Raw genomic sequence first — 18,569 nt, 5'->3', positions numbered from 1 at the left:
ATGTTCAGACTAATTAAGTGAAATTGGATACTTTCCAGCAGTATCAGGGCATAGATAGCTAAACAAACACATATTTGTAATTAATAAATAATGTTCAGACTAATTAAGTGAAATTGGATACTTTCCAGCAGTATCCCTGATAAGAGAATTACCAAAACACTGGAACAAATTACTTGAATTGGATCTCACCACATTGTCCCTAATGTTATGTCCCATAAGTGTCAAGTAACATAGTATTTTGCCACTAACTCACCCCTGGGTTGAGGTATCCCACCTCTCCCGTTTTTACATCTTTGTATGTGATCTTAACGTGCTGGTGGCTGCGGGAGTGAACCATCATGTCCCACGAGTAGCCATACAAGCCGTTGGTCCAGTTGTTGTAACCCTGGCAGACAAAAGCAAACAATCAGGACACCAGAGACAGAACAATGATCATGTTTATCGGTCAGCCTGTGACCTTGCTGACCGCTATTGCTCAACTGTGAGTGATGATAAGCTTTGTTGACAGTAAACTGAATCTCCAGAAGGCTGACGCAACAAGTGATTACATGATGTTAATGCAAAAAAGCACTTATACCTTAGTGATGAAGTGGGAGTAAGGCAGGAAGAACTGCTCCAGTATGTAAACCAAAGTAAAAACACCCGCCAGCTTGTGTTTGAATCGTAGTTTAGGAGATTTGGGTGCGGTCGGCGTCCGCTGGCACCCGTGGCCGGGGGCCTCGTGGTAAACGCAGGAGGAGCTGGGCTGGGGGTCCACCGACGTGTGTGGTAGGACGCCCCCGAGGAATGCAGGGAAGCGGCCGAAGAACCTCCTTGGCCAGTCGGTGTAGCAGAAGAGTGGACTGGTTGCCAGCATTGTGTACGGGAACATGCCTGTGGGAGGTGAGTGTGAAGGTAACATCACATGCAGTTAAGCCTTGCAGGAGGTCTCCGTGTAAACATTTGTCACCTGCATAATCAATGAGAGAACAGCTTCAACCGTGCTATACACTAATCCACTGTTATTGACAGAGGATAGGGACCTAGCCCTGCCATGAATAGCGAAAGAAACTCAAGTAATTGACTCCCCCCCCCCCACAAATGTTTAGAATTGCCTTCATTAGTTTAAATCGAAAATATACCATAAACTATGATTCCTGAAACATTTTATTATTGCAAACTCGTTTTATAGGATTACCCTGAAAAACAAATGGCTTACAGATCATTTGATTTCCAAGAAATGCACCAGAAGTGTACATGCCGAGAAGACTCCATGTAACTCCCACTAACAACCCAGGCTAATCGTAGCTCCTCCCTGACAAATAAAGTTTGTCTCTCAGTCGAGATGTATCACTTCAACATACTTTCAATTACTGTACTACTTTCCTACTGAGACAGGGCTTTGGCACCATCTTGTGGCATTTTAGGGCATTTCAGAGAGAGCACAAAGGTTTTTCAGCGAATAGCTTAAATCTTCAGCAAACAGCTGGAGATAGGCTACACCATAAAGCAACACAAATAAGTAAATTTGAGAGCAGTGAACTGTGAATATGAGGGGGATTATTGTAATGGCTGCAATTGGCTGGCGAACAGTTCAGGGTGTACCCCGCCTCTCTCCCGAAGATAGCTGGGATAGGCTCCAGCACGTCCGCGACCCTAGTGAGGATAAGCCGTACGGAAAATGGATGGATTACTGTAATGGAATTTTATAAAGACAAGATGTACATACATATTGAAGTTGTTTTGATACAACCAATACATTTGGATTTTTTTTTCTTCTATAAAAATATATATATGAATATTTAAATTAAATGTTTGGTTTTTTTGGTTTGTTTTTTACACTGGAATAAAACACTTTTGAATGTGGCTTCAGAGTGTATATACAAGGACTGTTTTTGAACAAATAAAACCATAATCGCCTGAGTAGTGCTCATAATAATAGTGGAGAAACAAACTCACCGATGCTGAAGAGCTGCGAGTTCATGCAGTGAAAGTAGGTGACGAAGAAAATCACATAAGGCCGCGTGGCGTCGAAAAAAAGCAGGAAGCCGGCACTCAAGTCTAGAATAAGGCCGCCCCCGTGCACCACCAGCAAACTCACCAGCTCTACGGAAAGAATCATCCTGAAACAAGATCGACACGTGAGTTCGAGAGAGCTGGGACATCAGGGGCACGTTCTAAATGCTACCCACTTGAAGGGATCAAACAGCCAATGGTGCACCAGGTATGACATGGAGTATCCCTCCAACCAATCGGCATCCAGCTTCTTAACTCCGGCAATAAAGTACACTATGAATATCTATTAGAGACAACACCATTAGCCAACTCGAAACATCACATATGAACATGAATAGCCACAGTACTCAAACCTGGGTCCTCAACAAAGTGTAGTTCCAAAGCGGCACGTGTGCATTTCTGATAGAAGGCCTACTCAAGCCGTCAAGTGACCTAAAAGATGGCAAAATAAACGTAAAAATCCTCATAGCTTCTTCGACCTAAAGTGACAACTCACCAGTATCTGTTGCCATCCATGAGCGTGAGTTGGAAGCCGATGAGGCCGTAGAGGTAGGAGTGGTTATTCCATGCCGTTTTGTCCAAGAAAAAGATGTACCAGTATGTGGAGATGAACATAAGGCAGGACAAACGGTACAAACACCCCAGCATGATGCCCAATGCACCTTCAGAGACACACACAGATTGGTTGAACCACAAATAATAATGGTAGCAAGAGTTGTGTGTTGCATCTCTCAATTTGTATTGGCCCTTGTGGGCAGATATAATTAAAACATTTTGTAGCAAATTTTATCAAAAAGGTACAGAGATGAGCATAAAAATGCTGTTATGGACATCTAAGGAGTCCATCGAGGGCAAGAAGGGGACGTTTTTAGACAGACCAAGTCAATCTCCAGACTTAAACACTATAAAGTATGCATTTCACTTGCTAAAGAGGAGACTGAAAGCCACACCCATAATGCTATAACTTTGGACTGTTCCAAAAACAACAAAGATTGTGATACATGTTACAAATTCACCAAATTAATTGCTGCTCTGTATTATGACAAATGTTTTAGATGCTAGGTAAGAACTATAACATAGATGAAAATGTTACAAAAAAAGCAATTGGATACTAAGAAAATGTGCCATCTTTATCTGATCCTCCTGGTTTTGAGGGCCAGTCCTGGTACATGCAAATGAGTCACTACTCACCCCTGGCCCCTCGATTGCGGGGTGTGCCAACTCGATTATGACGAGTAGGGGTGGACATAGGTGCCGACTAGTGGTTACTCGTGCCCATACAAGCCCCCATAAAGACAGTAAAAGCATGCATTGTATTTTTCACTCATGGAGGCACCACCTCATCACCAAGCCGCCGATTTAAGCCTGTCGAATAGTGTATATAATGTGTACTTAAATATACAGTATGTCCTAAAATAAATATCTTTAGCCTAATAAGATATTTGCCCAAGTCATTTTTAATTTACTGTCTCAATATCGATTAAAAAATACCAATGTGCTTGCTAAAAATTCAGTTGTTTTTCCTAAGTCTGTGGAGATTCTCAGTCAAACAGGTCATGGTCATCTGACAATGTTGATTCAAGGAAACGGGAGTCTTCTAGTTTGTTAAAATTGTTTTTTTCCCCCTTTTCTTTTCAAATACGACTTAAGCAATCATGCTATTAGGCTAATTGTATTACTTTTTGGCTGTCAGCGCATGACCTGGTTTGCTATGGCCCACAATTAAAACATGGATGTGTGAAAATAGTGTAATATTTTGCATTGCATTTTTTAAACGCATAAAATAAAATGTAATTTTCCCATGGGGATTTTTTTTCCTCACTGTGACTGCAGGAGTAGCTTTGCAGGGATTGGTGGTCAAAAGCAACAAATCGCATGTGTGCTTTCATGTCCAGCTAACAGTGCCACCCCCTCAGCGAATGTCCCCGCAAGCTAGAGAGGGGAGTGCCGGTGAGGGGTGGGAATGAATGTGTAACCCACCGAGGAACATCACCAGATAGACTAGGTACATCCAGTCCATGGGCAGTGGCTTCAGGAAATTGAAGAGTGGGAAGCGGCACACAGGGGCACCATCCAGGTACTTGTAGTCCACATGACTGAGGCCGCGCTCCTGTGTGATGTCCACGGCCATCAGCAGACCTGCACAAACACAAGATCATGATATTGGTCACAAGAATCGTTACGCTGATAGATTTTTTTTCCAGCTTAACTAGTCACCAAACAAGCAGCGGAAGATGCCCAACGATGCAGGGTCCGTGGGCCGGTTCAGGAGGACCACCAGGCTGGACCAGGAGGTCAGGTCCTCCTTCTTGAAGCCGAAGATCTGCTCCATCTTACTTTGAGGTGCGGTTTGATCTGTTTTCTTAGGGGCTGCAGCGGTTTTTGCAGTTTGCTCGCCATCGCTGCCCACTGAAGCGCCTACGGAATTATGGTAGTCAAAGTAAGGACAACTCCCTTGGAAGACCTTCACACGCATCATACAGGTCTATGAGCTTGTATTTAAATTGAAGTCGTACAAAACCCCAGCGTCTCACATAAGGTGTCAACTTTAAGTTGAAATACAAGTTGATTGTTATTGTCAGTGTTGATTATATTAGCTAAAACCCCAACACAGACAGGCTAACAAGCTCACCTGCACTTGCGTCTTTCGCCTCCATGGTCTGTTAAATGTTGAAATATAAGTAGTAATGGCGGTTTGACGGCAGGGGCTCAGCAAAGTCCTTCTCGGTCTACTGTCGCGGCCCCAGGTGGAGGTGTCCAGCCCGGTGGCGTCAACGAGACCGACCAAGCTACGTGTCACCCAAACCGCAGGCTGCCTAGGGGGCGGGACCTTGGAATGTTGTCTTTGAGACACTCGTCGTCTATTGGCTGAGTTCCCTTTAAACCGCGCCCCAAATGTAGTTTTACGTTATATCCGGGTAGCGTAAAATAAAATTTGTAGACGAATGCTAGAAAAAAAATAAGAAAGCGGTACAGTATTTATATTCAAATAAGGTTAGTTTAACAATTTTAATTGTTTTTTTTTCCATTTACAATTTAATTGAATTCCAATTGTTTTATGTAAAACAAAGATTGCGTTATAAAAGGGCATGATGCCAAGTATTGATCGTCTCTGCACTTTGAACTCTGAGAGAGGACGCCAGTCCATTCAAACAAATGTTTACAGTGTGTGATAGTACAGATTTTTTTTTTCTAGTGGTTTCTAATTTTTTATTTGAGAAAATATTACATGGGCCGCTTTGCTCTCGTATTGGGCAACGTACAGTCGATAGACAAGCGAAAAACGTGGCAATTTTAGTTCTCGTGAATAAAAACCATGAACCGAAAAAAAAAATGGAAACACATTCACGTACACAATAAATTTGCATATTATTCGTGAGGGAAGATTAAATTAAAATCATTTTAGCTGCTGAAACACTCACGAGATGGACGTGTTCGAAATTGTTTTTGTCAGACATACAATACACACACAAATACTTTTTCTAAGCATGCCGTTTATTTTTCCACAAGTGTACTTCGCTGATCTGACTGGAGCGGCGCTATTGAGCGGACAATGTACGCGTAGGCAATGAGAGAAGAAGCAGCAGCAGCGGCTAGAGAAGCACAAAAGCACATTCTCGGGATTGTTACACTTTGACATACGTCTCAATTTGCATTTGTAATAATTATTTTTTTTGGTGGAGGGCAGCATGTAACTGGTTTGTCGGCTTCTGTGAAGGCGTAGCTTGTGACGGCCGACTGTCGTCGTTCAACACTTTGTTGTGTTCGTAAGCGCTAGCCCATCCTCAGCTGGCTGGGCGAGATAGACATACGTGGGTTTGTGTTAAAAGTCCACGTCAAACCGAGGCGACTGACCTGTGCTCGTCAAAAGGTAAACTAACATGTTCGTGCTAAATATGCTAAATCAAACAGCATATATGTGTACAGTTACCTGTAAGAGAGCAGCCTTTTAGCTGACTACAACATGGATACGTGGTGTTCAGTCCTTGTAGGTTGTGCACTCGGAACCCACTAACACATTACTAATGTCACACTACTGTTAAAAAGTACTTGATTCGATGCAGGAAAATGTTTATCTATTTTGGAGGAAGTGATTGAAGTTACGAATATGTTGGTCTCAACTAGCTAAGTGACTTGTTAGATAACTATACGGGACTAAAGTCGTGTTAATATTTGTGTTGAATGTATAAAATGTAAGCTGCGTTGTCTTTAAAAGCAAGAATGTTAATCTTGCAAAGTGGAGTTCATTCAGTGTGTTTTTCTCCTGTTTGTGCAGGCAAAGATGGGGAATATGGCAAGCAGATTTCAGTCCTCTAAGGGACCAGAGGAAACCGGCGAAAGCAGCCGCAAACACAGGTGTGATTGGAAGAGGAAACGGAACGCACAGTGTGACTGTGAGGATGAGAAGGAGGATGACGACCCCATTCAAGATACACCGCGCAGGCAAGTCAACAGGCTGTCCATCAGTGAATTCGCAAGCTTTCCTAACATCCTAGCTTACCTTTGCCATTGTTCTCCTTTATCTTGAACAGGAAGAAACTGAAAAGCACCTCCAGTTACATTTATCAAACGTTGTTCCTGAATGGTGAAAACAGCGACATTCGCATCTGTGCGATGGGACAAGAATGGAACCTTCATAAATTGTACCTGTGCCAGGTGAAACGAGACAAAAACATCACACCTCATTTTCAAATTTTTTGAAGGTTGGATTTACACTGAGGGTCTAAGTGTACTGCTCTGTGACATATCTGATATGGCTGTGTTTACACCAACAGAACACATGAAACAGCATGCGCAGACACCCAAATTGCACGTAAACAACTCCACAAATGTCAACACTAGGCAGTGACAACACGGAAGTAAACAATCATACATAGTACACAAATATTATATGTCCCTTACCTTTTAGATGGCCTTGGCTGACCCCCCCCCCCCCCCCCCCCCCCCCCCCTCCATTGCTTTAAATTAAGGTAACGTCCATATTACTCCACTACTAGTGATGAACACACTTCATGTATTATATTGGTACAATATTTATTGTCTCAGCTTGTGATTCTCAAGAAGTGTTGTACTTTTACCCATTAGTGGTACGCAGTTCAGTTGTATTTAACTTTTTAGTACTATACGTTTGTATTTATTATTGAAGGTTTTTACATTTGTATATCGGTACACTTTTATTTAACTCTTATCTGCAATACATTTTAATTGAATCATTATGTATTAAATCTGTTCTGAAGATATCTGATTCCATACCTATTTTTTTTTGTTTTTTTACGCCACCATGATGCATGTCTCAGTTGTGCCACTTGAAAGAAAAAGAGGTCAGAATTGTCACTTGAACCATGCAGTGTAAATCCAGCCATATTGTCAATTAGGCTTTACACGATCAGGATTTTTGGGACCGATCAGCGAGTTTAAAAAAAAAAAAAAAAAAAAAAAAAAAAAAAAAATCTCCGATCACAAGATGGAGCAATGTGTCTATTTAAATGACTTGTCCATTTACTGTATATACTTGTGTACTGTGAGTATCTTCAAAAGTATTCTCTCGTCAGGTCATGTATTCTAATCAGTCCGGTCAAACCAACATTACAACATGACAGAAATAATGGGTTCTAACTTACTGTAATTAAATTACTTTATTGTAAAAGAAATGACTTCACACACACTGAAACTTTAGAGTATGATTCGACAGAACGCCGGGATGTTTACATACAACCGTTAGTGCCAGCACTAGCTAGGCTACATAACAGTTTGGTGCCTGCTTGCGAGCCGTATCATATTAAAAGTACGTGAACATACCTCAAGCAATCCTTAAATGAAAGTCCTCTCCTGAGCACCGGTGACTAACACTACACGTTTTTCCTCATTTTGTTCTTATAATACACTGCGTGATCCATTGTCGTTATCGTCGCCATGGTAACAAGTGTATCCGGTTGCATTTGAGTTGATATGATAAAGCACAGTGATCATAAAAGACGGGATGCGGTGGTATCGGAATACAAGATTTTATTGCAGTAGTATGACATAGTGCAATCGTGAAAGACCAAATTTGTCTTGTAGTCTGATCTAGGCATTATGTGTCGTCTGTCCCGCACCGCCGACGTGTTTATTTTATTTTTTTTAAATAACTTTATTGGCCGTCAGATATTTACAGAACTACGCCAAAAGACATGCGACAAGGCTAAAAATAAACTAGGTTTTGGATTTAAATATACTGTACACGACGGCAACGCGGAGTAAAACTCTTTTGTGGTCATTGATTGGATCGGCGAATTATGACATTAAAGCCGATCAGCATAAAATGCTAATTATCGACCGACACCGATCAAGCCGATCAGACAAAAGTTAAAACATCAATGACCTCTAGGGGGCATTCAAGGATTGGCCATTGACATAAGTTTAGGTCAGATCAACATTACAACATGATAGAAATAACGGGTGCTAACTTTCTGCAATTAAATTACTTTATTGCAATTAAATTCCTTTAATAAATACTGTTAATGACATGCTTACTCTAACTTTCACACTGTCCCAGCTATATCGACGGGTGTTGTCCAGAGTTTGCGTCCATTTGGCTTTTCCTTTTTTTTTTTTTTTCACGCTGCGTTGCTTGAACGCGGCAAGCTCCTTCTTGTGTACATTCTTCAGGTGCCCGATCAAATTTGTGTTGAAGCATTTAGATGACGTTCCCCACAACGTACTTCAGTTGTGCACAGACTGCAAATAACGTACGTGTTGTTTTTAACCGACAAGATTTTAAAAACTTTATTGGCTGTCAGATAGTTACAGTACTGCGCCACAAGACACGTGACAAGGCTAAAAATAAACAAGCTTCTTGATTCATACGCAACGGCGAGGCGGAGTTAATTAAATGTCTTGTGCGGAGCCGATCGATAACGTCGTTGATGGGATCGGTAAATTATGACATGAAAGCCGATCAGCATAAAATGCTAATTATCGGCCGATACCGATCACACCGATCAGATCGGCGTAAAGTCTAATATATATATTTGTGTGTGTGTATAGATGTGTGTGTGTGTGTGTGTGTGTGCGCGCGCGCCACAGAACTGGGCAGTTTGAGTCAACTGTGTATGTGTGTGTGCCACAGAGCTGGCACCCACAGTCACCATTATCTAATTATTGCCTTTTCGCTCCTGCCAGTCGGGATATTTCTCCAGCATGTTCAGCGGCAGTTGGAAGGAGTCCAACATGATGGAAATCAACGTGGAGATACCTGACCAGAACATTAGCATAGAAGGTGAGGAGCCAATGAAGTGAAGTTGTATGACAGTTCAAAATGTCCTTAAAATAAAAGACTAGGCGCACGGCAACAATTTCCTTCATCACAGCAGGACAGGAAAAGTGAATGTTCAATGTGAAATGTCACACTTCTGTCCCCCCATTCCGCCATTCAACATTTACATTGGCAGTTCTAAACTTTTCCAACATCGTGCTACCGTTCAATATAACCCTGTATTTTTATGTCGTTATTTTGACGTGTGGTACGTGTGGGTTAGCTCTGTTGCTACACTAATGTAGTGTGAGTGTCTGTAAGACAACATCAGTCGCTTTTCTGTTTCATCATCCTTCTGCCTCGCTCTACAGGCCTGACCAGTCATCCCATTACATTAGTATTGTATTGTGCATAAATCGGGTAGTCATGCCTGGAGATTGGTGGGCAGGGATGACATGCTAAAGAGTCGTTACTGTTACGCTGGGGACACTTGGGACCTGAGTTCATGAAACGGTGTCTGTATATGTAACAGATGCCTCCTTGGATGCTACTATAACATTGTATGAGAAATGAATGAATGAATGTTAATGTAACTGCAGCGATGCTACTACAGCACCTGTAAATACTAGTTTACGGGACCGCTAGATGAGAATTGACGTAAACGATATTTTACATTACACTACATTACAATCAGGGCGTGACATTAGCTTTTTTGCTCACCAGCCAATGTGGCTAGTGGTTTCCCAGAGTTACTAGCCACTCAGCATTTACATTTGCCACAATGATTCTTGAAATTTTTGCCGGTCCAAATACATTCGTCAACGCAGGGTTGCTGGGGTGGGTGCTGAGTAAAACTTTAGTTGACAGAATGATTTTACTAATCGAAATACAACCTGCCAAAGTGGCTAGTGGGTGTGGCAGTTTACCCGCCACTGCTGAAATTACACCACATTTGGCGGGTGTTAATGTAAAGCTCTGATTACAACGTACACAGCACAGTGTACATTCTTAGGAAAATAGTTGTAATACGAGATATTTTGAATGGTATTTTTTCGACTGGATTTTTTTTTTAATTTAAATTTTTTTTCTTCAGATTTGATCAATGTAATTGTTCTTTTATATATACATATATATATCGGGAATAAGTGGAGAAAAGTTCAAAGAAAATTGCCATTAAAAAAACAAAAAACCTATATCGGGACATATATTGTTATTAAGCTATACCATTATGTCCATATCACCCAGCACTATGCATAAACATCTTGTATTATCATATCACATGATGATATATATATATTCTAATCAATTCCCATCTAAATAATCCTACATACAAGTAAAGCAATTTTTTCACCTTTTTATCAATGTCATTGTATTGGTTGTGTGTTATTCTGATCAAATTGTTCTTTTTTGTGTATATTTAGCTCTGCATGTTGTCTTTGGATCCTTGTACCGCGATGACGTTCTCATCAAGCCCAGTGGTGTTGTCAGTATCCTTGCAGCTGCTTGTATGCTACAGCTGGTCAGTTAATGGAATTACTGTTTGGGGAAACCTGTACTACTCTAATATAAAGGCACTGTAAGATGAAGCCAATTTTTTGGGCTTTGTTGCTTTGGCAGGATGGTTTGATCCAGCAGTGCGGCGAGACAATGAAGGAAAACATCAGCGCAAAGACTGTGTGCAGCTACTACACGTCCTCTTGCATCTACGGCTTGGAGTCCGTCATGAAAAAGTTTGTTAATTTTCCACTCCCAGCTCTTGAGGTCTGACCTAAAAATTTGTCCCGGAGAAAATAAAATATTGCTGACGATTTCAGTGTGCTAGTTTTTTAGTTTATGACGACATGTTAACTAATGCAAGTTCCTGACGATGTAGTCATAATTACCTACTTCCACAAATAAGTGTTGTGCTACAGAATTCTTCGATGTCTTTTAAGTACAAATGTGTTAGTGCGTTTCTTTTTGCAGATGTCTGGAGTGGCTTCTAAACAACCTCATGACGCACCAAAATGTGGACTTGATGAAAGAAATTGGGTACGTGGTCGAAAGTGAAGCACTTATAAAACTGAATAATTTAACTGTGTTGATTATTAAATGAGATCCTTGATTGTTTTTGTATACACTCTCAGGCCATATGCTTTTGTGGTTTAGTTTTATTTGAGCTCATAAAACAAAAGTAAAAAAAAAAGAAAAGTCGGCAGCATGGTGTTCATGTGATTAGCACATCTAGCTCTCGGTTCTGAGGTTTGGTGTTCCGACCTCTGCTCTGGCATTCCTGTGTGGCGTTTGCATGTTCTCCCCGTGCTTGCGTGGGTTTTCTCGGGCTACTCCAGCTTCCCCACGCATCCATAAATATTCATGTTAGGTTCATCAAAGCCTGAAGGTTATATTATGTGCCCTGTGATTGGCTAATGAACTGTCCAGAGTGTACCTGGCCTCTTCGCCAAAGTCAGCTGGGATGGGCTGCAGCTCACCTGTGACCCAAATTAGGGCAAGCACTGTAAAAAATCGATGGGGAATAACACTAAAATGAATGTTTCCATAAACATGCAATCAACAAAAGAATTAAGATATAATTGATTCTTGCATCACATGTATAACACAACATGCCCACAAAGGCATTGGAAGGGGTAAAACATAGTCAGGTCCATGAATATTGGGACATTGACACAGTTCTCATCTTTTTGGCTTGAAACATCACCACAATAGATTTGAAATGAAATTATCAAGATGTGCTTTAACTGCAGACTTTGAGCTATAATTTGAAAATATTTATGTCCAAATTAGGTAAATGGTGTTGGAGTTACAACAGTGTGTGTGTGTGTGTGTGTGTGTGTGTGTGTGTGTGTGTGTGTGTGTGTGTGTGTGTGTGTGTGTGTGTGTGTGTGTGTGTGTGTGTGTGTGTGTACGCTAAACTAAAAAAACTAGACACACACACACCAAAGGTATGGGCAAATTAACAAATGTGAATCAAAACTTTTTAATACTTGGTTGCCAATCCTTTGCAATTACAGCCTGAAGTCTGGAACACACAGATATCACCAGATGCAGGATTTCATCCGTGGTGATGCTCTGCCAGGCCTCTCCTGCTTGTTCTTTAGGAATTTTTCTTTCAGTTTTGATTTCAGGAAATGCATGGTCAATCAGATTCAGGTCAGGTGATTGACTTGACTATAGCATAACATTCCTCTTTGCCTAAAAAAATAAATAAAATATATATGTATATTTGGTTGCTTTCACAGTATGCTTCGGTTCATTGTCCATGTGCACTGTGAAGTGCCCTCCAATGAGTTTTGAAGCATTTGGCTCAACATGACCAATTATTTTTCTTCACCAGGGAAAGAATTTTTGGTCATCCACCATAGTTGTTTTTCATAGTCTTCCGGCTACTGTCACCAGTGCGTTCTTTGTTTTTAAGAATATTCCAAACAGTTGATTTGGCCAAACCTAATGTTTTTCTCTGATGGATTAAACTGAATTAAGGATGAAAGTCTGCAGTTAAAGCACATCTTGTTCATTTAATTTCAAATCCATTGTGGTGGCATTTAGAGACAAACAGGGTTGAAATTGTGACGTCCCAATATTTATGCACCTGCCTGTATTTGGCCTTGCCCTTTTTCAGCATGCATGTACAGCTGCGGTAATGTTTAATATAATGGTCAACATTAATGTACGGTAATCTGTGGTACAAAATTACCTTAAACATTTTAGACTAATTCACTACAAGTTTTAGTACAGTGTTCCTCCACTATATATCACAATATATTTCGTTTGCAGCTCTACCCTTTCGCAGATATTTTTTTTTGTGGTATGTATGTTTCTGTCGTAGGAATTCCAGCGGATTATTGCAGAAATCTGCGTCTCGTAGCAATATTTTTTTTAATGGGTTTTTACACTATACTTAACTTTAATGCCCTCGGATGTGGGAATGGAGAGCCACAGTCACCGATGCACTATTCGGTGCTGGAGGAACAGCAAAATACGATCACAATGACCACACTCACGCAGGACCTGCTGTTGTCCACAGCTCATGCGCAGACACGCACCTGCATGCAAGTACCTTAACACAAAGACAGGATTTAATGTACAGTATGTTTTATGCATTTTATGCTTGCAGTTTTTTGTTTGTTCCAATACATGTACAACATGTTGAAAAGTGTGTTTTAATAAGTTTAAATGTAGCTGGTGTGTCGCAGGGGTAAAACTATGAAAAGAACCAAAAAATGATGTGGGCTCTTTTGGATTTTCATCTATAGCGGGTAGGTCCGAAATGTATCCTCTGCGATGAATGAGGGTTCGCTGTAAGCAGTACAGTATTTAATGACAATACAAGGCGTCCTCGTTTTATAACTGAATTTGTGAGTTCTAGGGCGGCAGCGTAACCCCAAATTGGACGCAAGTCAGAAAGCACTGCCTTATATCACTATCTAAACTACGCTAATGCAGTAATAAAGTCACAGTTACAAAAACATATTTGTATGAAAAACACTTATTTTGCTACGTGACAATTTATTCCTAAGCCATGTGACATTCTTACCCCGGAATTGTTTGTTGGGGAAAAAGGACCCCTGTACTTAAAGCCATTTTTATTTTTGCACCAATGCTATTTGACACTGAATTATACTTGGAGCTGTTTCCAGTATTCATTTTTGTTCTCATGTAGTTAAATTAAGTAACCAAAATATTTGAAACTCCTCTGTGTGATGCATTGCAGTTGCACCACTACAAGCACAGCAATATCGATATTGTTTTGATACAGTTCTTATTTGGATCTCATTAGAATGTGCAGGTGTACTTGATATTGTGACCAGTGAGCTAATCTATCTGTTCAGAACGGACATGATGGAGCAGCTCATCCAGTCATCGGACCTGTTCGTCATGCAAGTGGAGATGGACGTCTACACTGCTCTAAAGAAGGTTTCTTTTTTTCTTTTTTTTTTTTTAATGCTTTACTGGTTTCCTTAACTGCATTTTTTTATTGACTCGTTTATTCTTTTGTCTCTTGGTCAGTGGATGTTCCTGCAGCTCAACCCTATGTGGGACGGACCCATTAAGCAGCTTCTGGCCGATGCCGATGCCTGGCTGTGCAAGCGCAGGAATGGTAATGCATATGTTTAAAAACAATCTCCTTCCTTTTACATATTTTCAAGACGATTATTTGTGCTCTACTTGCTTTACAGACCTGTGCTCAACAGACCTGTGTGCGGGGATGCCCTTCCTCGATACAGAGGAGGGTGCCCCCTTTCTCTCTGTCTTCAAATACGTGCGTCTCCAGTATATCATCAACGACCTCGCTTCGGCACGCATTCTGGAGCGTGACAACATTTTTTCTCGTGGTAAACGTCATTGGAATGCTAATTCTATTGGTCTTCCTGTCATAATCTATTTCATTTACAATAGAGCATACAGGTTTAAAGCTAAAGCACTTTGCTCTTCCAGATTGGTTAACAACAATATACAAAACGCAGTGGTTTGCCATGTTGCGGACAGAATTTGACAATGATAATGGGTAAGAAGAGCCTCCCTGGGTTAAATATGTGCCATATGTATTCAAATTAAGCTGAATACATTTAAATACATTATTAATGCTGGTCACCATTAGTCCGCAGGAAGTCAACAAAGAGGAGCTCGAGTTATGCAGCATGAGGTGTGGCAGGAAACTGACCAAAGATGGAGATGTGAGTGACTCCATATTTTTACTCGTCCGTGTGCTTGTGCAGTTTTTTTTTTAAATGCATGGTCTTCTTCACATGCTTGCATAGGTTATATCCGGGTGCTCCAGCTTCCCCCCATTGTAAAAACATGCATGTTAGGTTAATTATCTGATAGTGAGTGTGAATGGTTGTTTATTTGTGGTGTTATATATTTGAAATACAGTTATTTATGTATTCTTTAAATATACATTTATATGTATAATCTTTTAGTAACATAAATGTGACATATAATTTTATATCTAATTAAGGATATATCATTTTTTGTAATCCTCAGTACTGCTGGCGATGGACTGGTTTCAACTTTGGCTTCGACCTGCTGGTGACCTACACCAACCGCTTCATCATCTTCAAAAGGAACACACTAAGTCAGCCATGCGGGGGTGCTGTGAGCTTGCAGCCCCGGCGACATCTGGCATACAGGTCAGCACGGGCCACACCATCACTTCCTGTTGTGACCCAAGTTAAATTCGGATTGAAATTGCCCGGGATGCCCTTTTTCAAGCTATTTTAGTTGGCTTTTTTTTTGCCTGGCATTTGAAACATAAAGTAAAAATAAAAAACGCTTGAAAAGTAAAAATAAACAACTTCTAGAAACTGTTTTCTTTTTTCCCAGTTTAGTTGTACAGGTTATTGGTCATATTAATGGTGGAAAGTGTTTGAAATTAATGAATGATTGAATTGAATTTATATTGGTCTATTTTTTTATATCACAAAAACCTGGCATTTGAACAGAGGTTTGTATACTTTTTGTATCCACTACTGTGTACATAGGTTGATAGATACATTATAATAATTGGTAGGGAGATGGACACATCAGTAAGCAGTTAGGTAGGTAGATATCGATAATTACCTCAAATAGATAAAACTATATGTGTCACTATTGCATATTATTCTACAATTTCAGATGCTATTGTTTGTACAGGTTACGCTTAGCCTCCTTTGACAATCTTGGCAAGCTAGTGTGCAGCCGCTCTACCGGTTACCAGCTTCTCACACTTGAGAAGGACCAGGTCAGTAAGCATTGGTTATCCTCACAGGAAGTGAGGTGAAGGTGTTTACCTAATGTCCCCCCCTCTCAGGAATACGTGGTAATGAACCTGGACAGTCGCCTGCTGTCCTTCCCGCTCTACGTGTGCTGCAACTTCCTGTACACGTCATCGTACGCGGACCACCGGCCGGACCCCTCGGATCAAGAGGGAAGTGCCCGCAGCATATCCTGATCGACTCGCGGTAGCTGCCACCCGTTCCTGTGGTAACGTTGGCACTGTTTGTACGGTCCGCCGGCACTTTCAACATCACATATTTTATCACCTGTAAGCCAGCGAGGGGAACATGTCTCTGATGTGTCACATGGAGGCCGGTGTCATTCCATTTTAGCATGAACCTGCATACTTCAATATGGGAACTTTCCATTCGTACACTTATGTTGATGACACCGTGTTCCACAAACCAGTCACCTCACTTCATTGATGGGAACATTGATGGGACTGTCCCACGGACTTCTGGAAATCAGAAAACGGCGACATTCCCCCTTTACCATCTGGGCATCACAAAGCAGGAATTTCTGGAATTGCGCCTTTTCTTACCTAGAGGTAAAATACTATCACAGCAGCAGCTGTTTTAATAAGATAAGTGGAACTGTTACAATTTGCTGTGAAATGAAGATGTGGTGTTAGTGGACACAATCTACACCTCAACAGTTTCTTGTTTTCACCTTGTAAGTACATCTTAAATGTGTAAAATAAAAAACTAACTCGTAATCACCACTCTTAATTTACTGTTAAAAGTAATCTAATGATGATGTGCTTCACAGTGAGCTAGCAGTCTTTCTTTCTTCTCCACAAGGGTCCACTTGTTTTCTTACTATAGGTTCACCCTCACTCAAAAACACTGGTTAGTTATTTAAGCACTAACGTCCAACTTTTTTTTTCATTTTGCACAGGGTTTACACCAGGGAGCGGGAACCATTTTGGCTAAGAGAGCCATGAAAGCCACATATTTTAAAATGTATTTATGCGAGAGCTATACTGTAATTTTTAACACGGTATACAATTAAAAGCGTGCATTTTTAGGGAAGACCAACAATTTTAGAATGTCTGAATTTATTATTTTTAATGTTATAATGAAGCTAACCAATCATAATGAAAAAAAATCTTAACTATTAATGTGACTTCTGGTGCTGCATTTTTTTGCTGATGGCTTTGTAGTCTGGTTGATATGTGGTGAAGTGAAGCTTTATGCAGGCATTGAGGCTTCCATCCGTTAAACGTGATCGTAGCTTGGTCTTGTTTTTTTTTTTTTTTTTTTAGATGTGAGAACAATTTCTCACATGCATACATAGAGGCAAACATGGTCAATACGGCAATACTCACACACACACACACGTGTGTGGTAAGTGACGGGAAGTGTGTTCCAAGTTTTGACAATCAGCTGGTATGTGGGTTGAAGTTTTCCAATTCTGTCCACTTGTTTGCTAGCCAGCTCTGCTTGCTGTTGCACAAGTCTTTCCAAATCTTCATTCAGTGACTTTAACTTGTTCACCCACATGTCTGAGGCCTTCAGGTCAGCAAGTTCTACCTCAAAATCTCTGGTGGAGACACTAACGATGTAAACTCAGGTCGGCTTTGTTCACTACCCGTGGATGAGTGATGAAATTAATAAGACGGTTGTGCTCACACAATTTTCCAAAGCGTGCTTTGAATGACTGCAGGAGATTAGATTTGAAGCTAGCTAGCTGTTGGAGATCAAAATGTTGAGCGGGGTTACTTGCTGTGCGCTCACCTTTAAAATTCTCTGTTGTTCAAAGTGTAGTAAACGACCTGTTTCAGTAGCCGTGATAGAGTTCCAGCTTGTTTTGAAATGCAAACACTGCTGGTTGCAGGGATAAGACTATTTCCAATGCCTTGAATTTTCAAATTGAGCTGGTTCAGATGTTCGATCGTGCACAATATAATAAAACTTTAGGAGCCACTCAGTGTTAACTTGCTCAGGATGCTCAACGTCTTTCATTTCAAGAAAGGTCTGCATTGCTCAGGGAAGCCACAAAACGGCTGGACTTCCCTTCCGTCTTGACAACCAACACACATTGCTGTGTAAAAAGCAGACAGGGATAATTATTCCCAACTTCATTCATCAGTGTTTTAAACTGGCAATCATTTAAGGCTCAGGCAACAAAGTTGACCGCCGCATTATCCAATCAAAATAGTTTTGGTCTGACCCTACTGTACCCAGAAGGACAGCTGCCATTGGGTCCATTCATTTTATTTTAAAATTTTAGTGGAATTCATCATTTATCGCGTTAAGAATTGTCAGCTAAAATTAATCTGCTAGCCAGTTGCAGTCCTCAAAAGAGAAACGTGGCTCGTGAGCCATAGGTTCCCGAACCCTGGTCTAATATTTTTCCACATTTTATCACCTGCTCATCCATCCACTGAGATTCCCTCATAAATGTCAAGAAAGGACATACAAACTGATAGTCACTCATGCTGCAGTGCCGTCACTTTTGTTTTTTTTATTCAACAGTTATTTATTTTTTACTTTTTTTGCAAAGCAGAATATGTATACAAGATGTTCATTGCCAATAAAACTGCCCAAAGACATGGGCTGTGGTGCTATAATATCTTCATTTA

General features: G+C 40.7%; 2 protein-coding genes across 6 annotated transcripts in view; one reads left to right on the top strand and one right to left on the bottom strand.

Moving 5' to 3' along the window:
* The window catches only part of ggcx (gamma-glutamyl carboxylase), a 9,657-nt gene extending 4,831 nt beyond the window's left edge, over positions 1-4,826 (bottom strand). Inside the window, exons 1-9 of one of the 2 annotated variants that reach the window (XR_009792145.1) lie at positions 4,628-4,826; positions 4,213-4,413; positions 3,976-4,134; positions 2,492-2,657; positions 2,349-2,427; positions 2,172-2,278; positions 1,939-2,102; positions 578-873; positions 254-385 (exon numbers count right to left, since the gene is read on the bottom strand). Coding sequence is in view for 1 of the 2 variants with exons in the window: in XM_061800123.1 (XP_061656107.1) it covers positions 254-385; positions 578-873; positions 1,939-2,102; positions 2,172-2,278; positions 2,349-2,427; positions 2,492-2,657; positions 3,976-4,134; positions 4,213-4,413; positions 4,628-4,652 (1,329 nt within the window). In the remaining variant the exon portion in view is untranslated. The remainder of the gene's footprint in view (positions 1-253; positions 386-577; positions 874-1,938; positions 2,103-2,171; positions 2,279-2,348; positions 2,428-2,491; positions 2,658-3,975; positions 4,135-4,212; positions 4,414-4,627) is intronic. The other variant, XM_061800123.1, reaches the window with a different exon arrangement.
* On the top strand, positions 4,200-18,569 carry gmcl1 (germ cell-less, spermatogenesis associated). 4 transcript variants are annotated; one of them, XM_061800127.1, is made up of 15 exons: positions 4,200-4,338; positions 6,272-6,438; positions 6,528-6,651; positions 9,157-9,253; positions 10,651-10,748; positions 10,847-10,959; positions 11,195-11,260; positions 14,059-14,143; positions 14,237-14,327; positions 14,407-14,562; positions 14,666-14,735; positions 14,829-14,904; positions 15,215-15,360; positions 15,863-15,950; positions 16,020-18,569. In XM_061800127.1, exons 2-15 carry the CDS (start codon positions 6,278-6,280, stop codon positions 16,158-16,160), a joined length of 1,512 nt encoding a protein of 503 aa, XP_061656111.1. In that variant the 5' UTR covers positions 4,200-4,338; positions 6,272-6,277; the 3' UTR covers positions 16,161-18,569. The 4 variants fall into 4 exon arrangements, with proteins under 4 accessions (XP_061656111.1, XP_061656109.1, XP_061656112.1 ...); XM_061800125.1 differs by lacking the exon at positions 4,200-4,338 and adding an exon at positions 4,361-4,435; XM_061800128.1 differs by lacking the exon at positions 4,200-4,338 and adding an exon at positions 4,387-4,478.

The sequence above is a fragment of the Phyllopteryx taeniolatus genome, chromosome 15 (assembly GCF_024500385.1).
Source record: "Phyllopteryx taeniolatus isolate TA_2022b chromosome 15, UOR_Ptae_1.2, whole genome shotgun sequence".
In the NCBI taxonomy this organism is placed as follows: Eukaryota; Metazoa; Chordata; class Actinopteri; order Syngnathiformes; family Syngnathidae; genus Phyllopteryx; species Phyllopteryx taeniolatus.
This window is presented reverse-complemented; position numbering and strand designations above follow the sequence as displayed.

Excerpts from the sequence above, each read along its gene's own strand:
- gmcl1 (XM_061800125.1), top strand. Across the intron at positions 14,328-14,406 it reads GCTGTGCAAGCGCAGGAATG|ACCTGTGCTCAACAGACCTG; the intron begins GTAATGCATATG and ends CTTGCTTTACAG. Across the intron at positions 15,951-16,019 it reads TCACACTTGAGAAGGACCAG|GAATACGTGGTAATGAACCT; the intron begins GTCAGTAAGCAT and ends CCCCCCTCTCAG.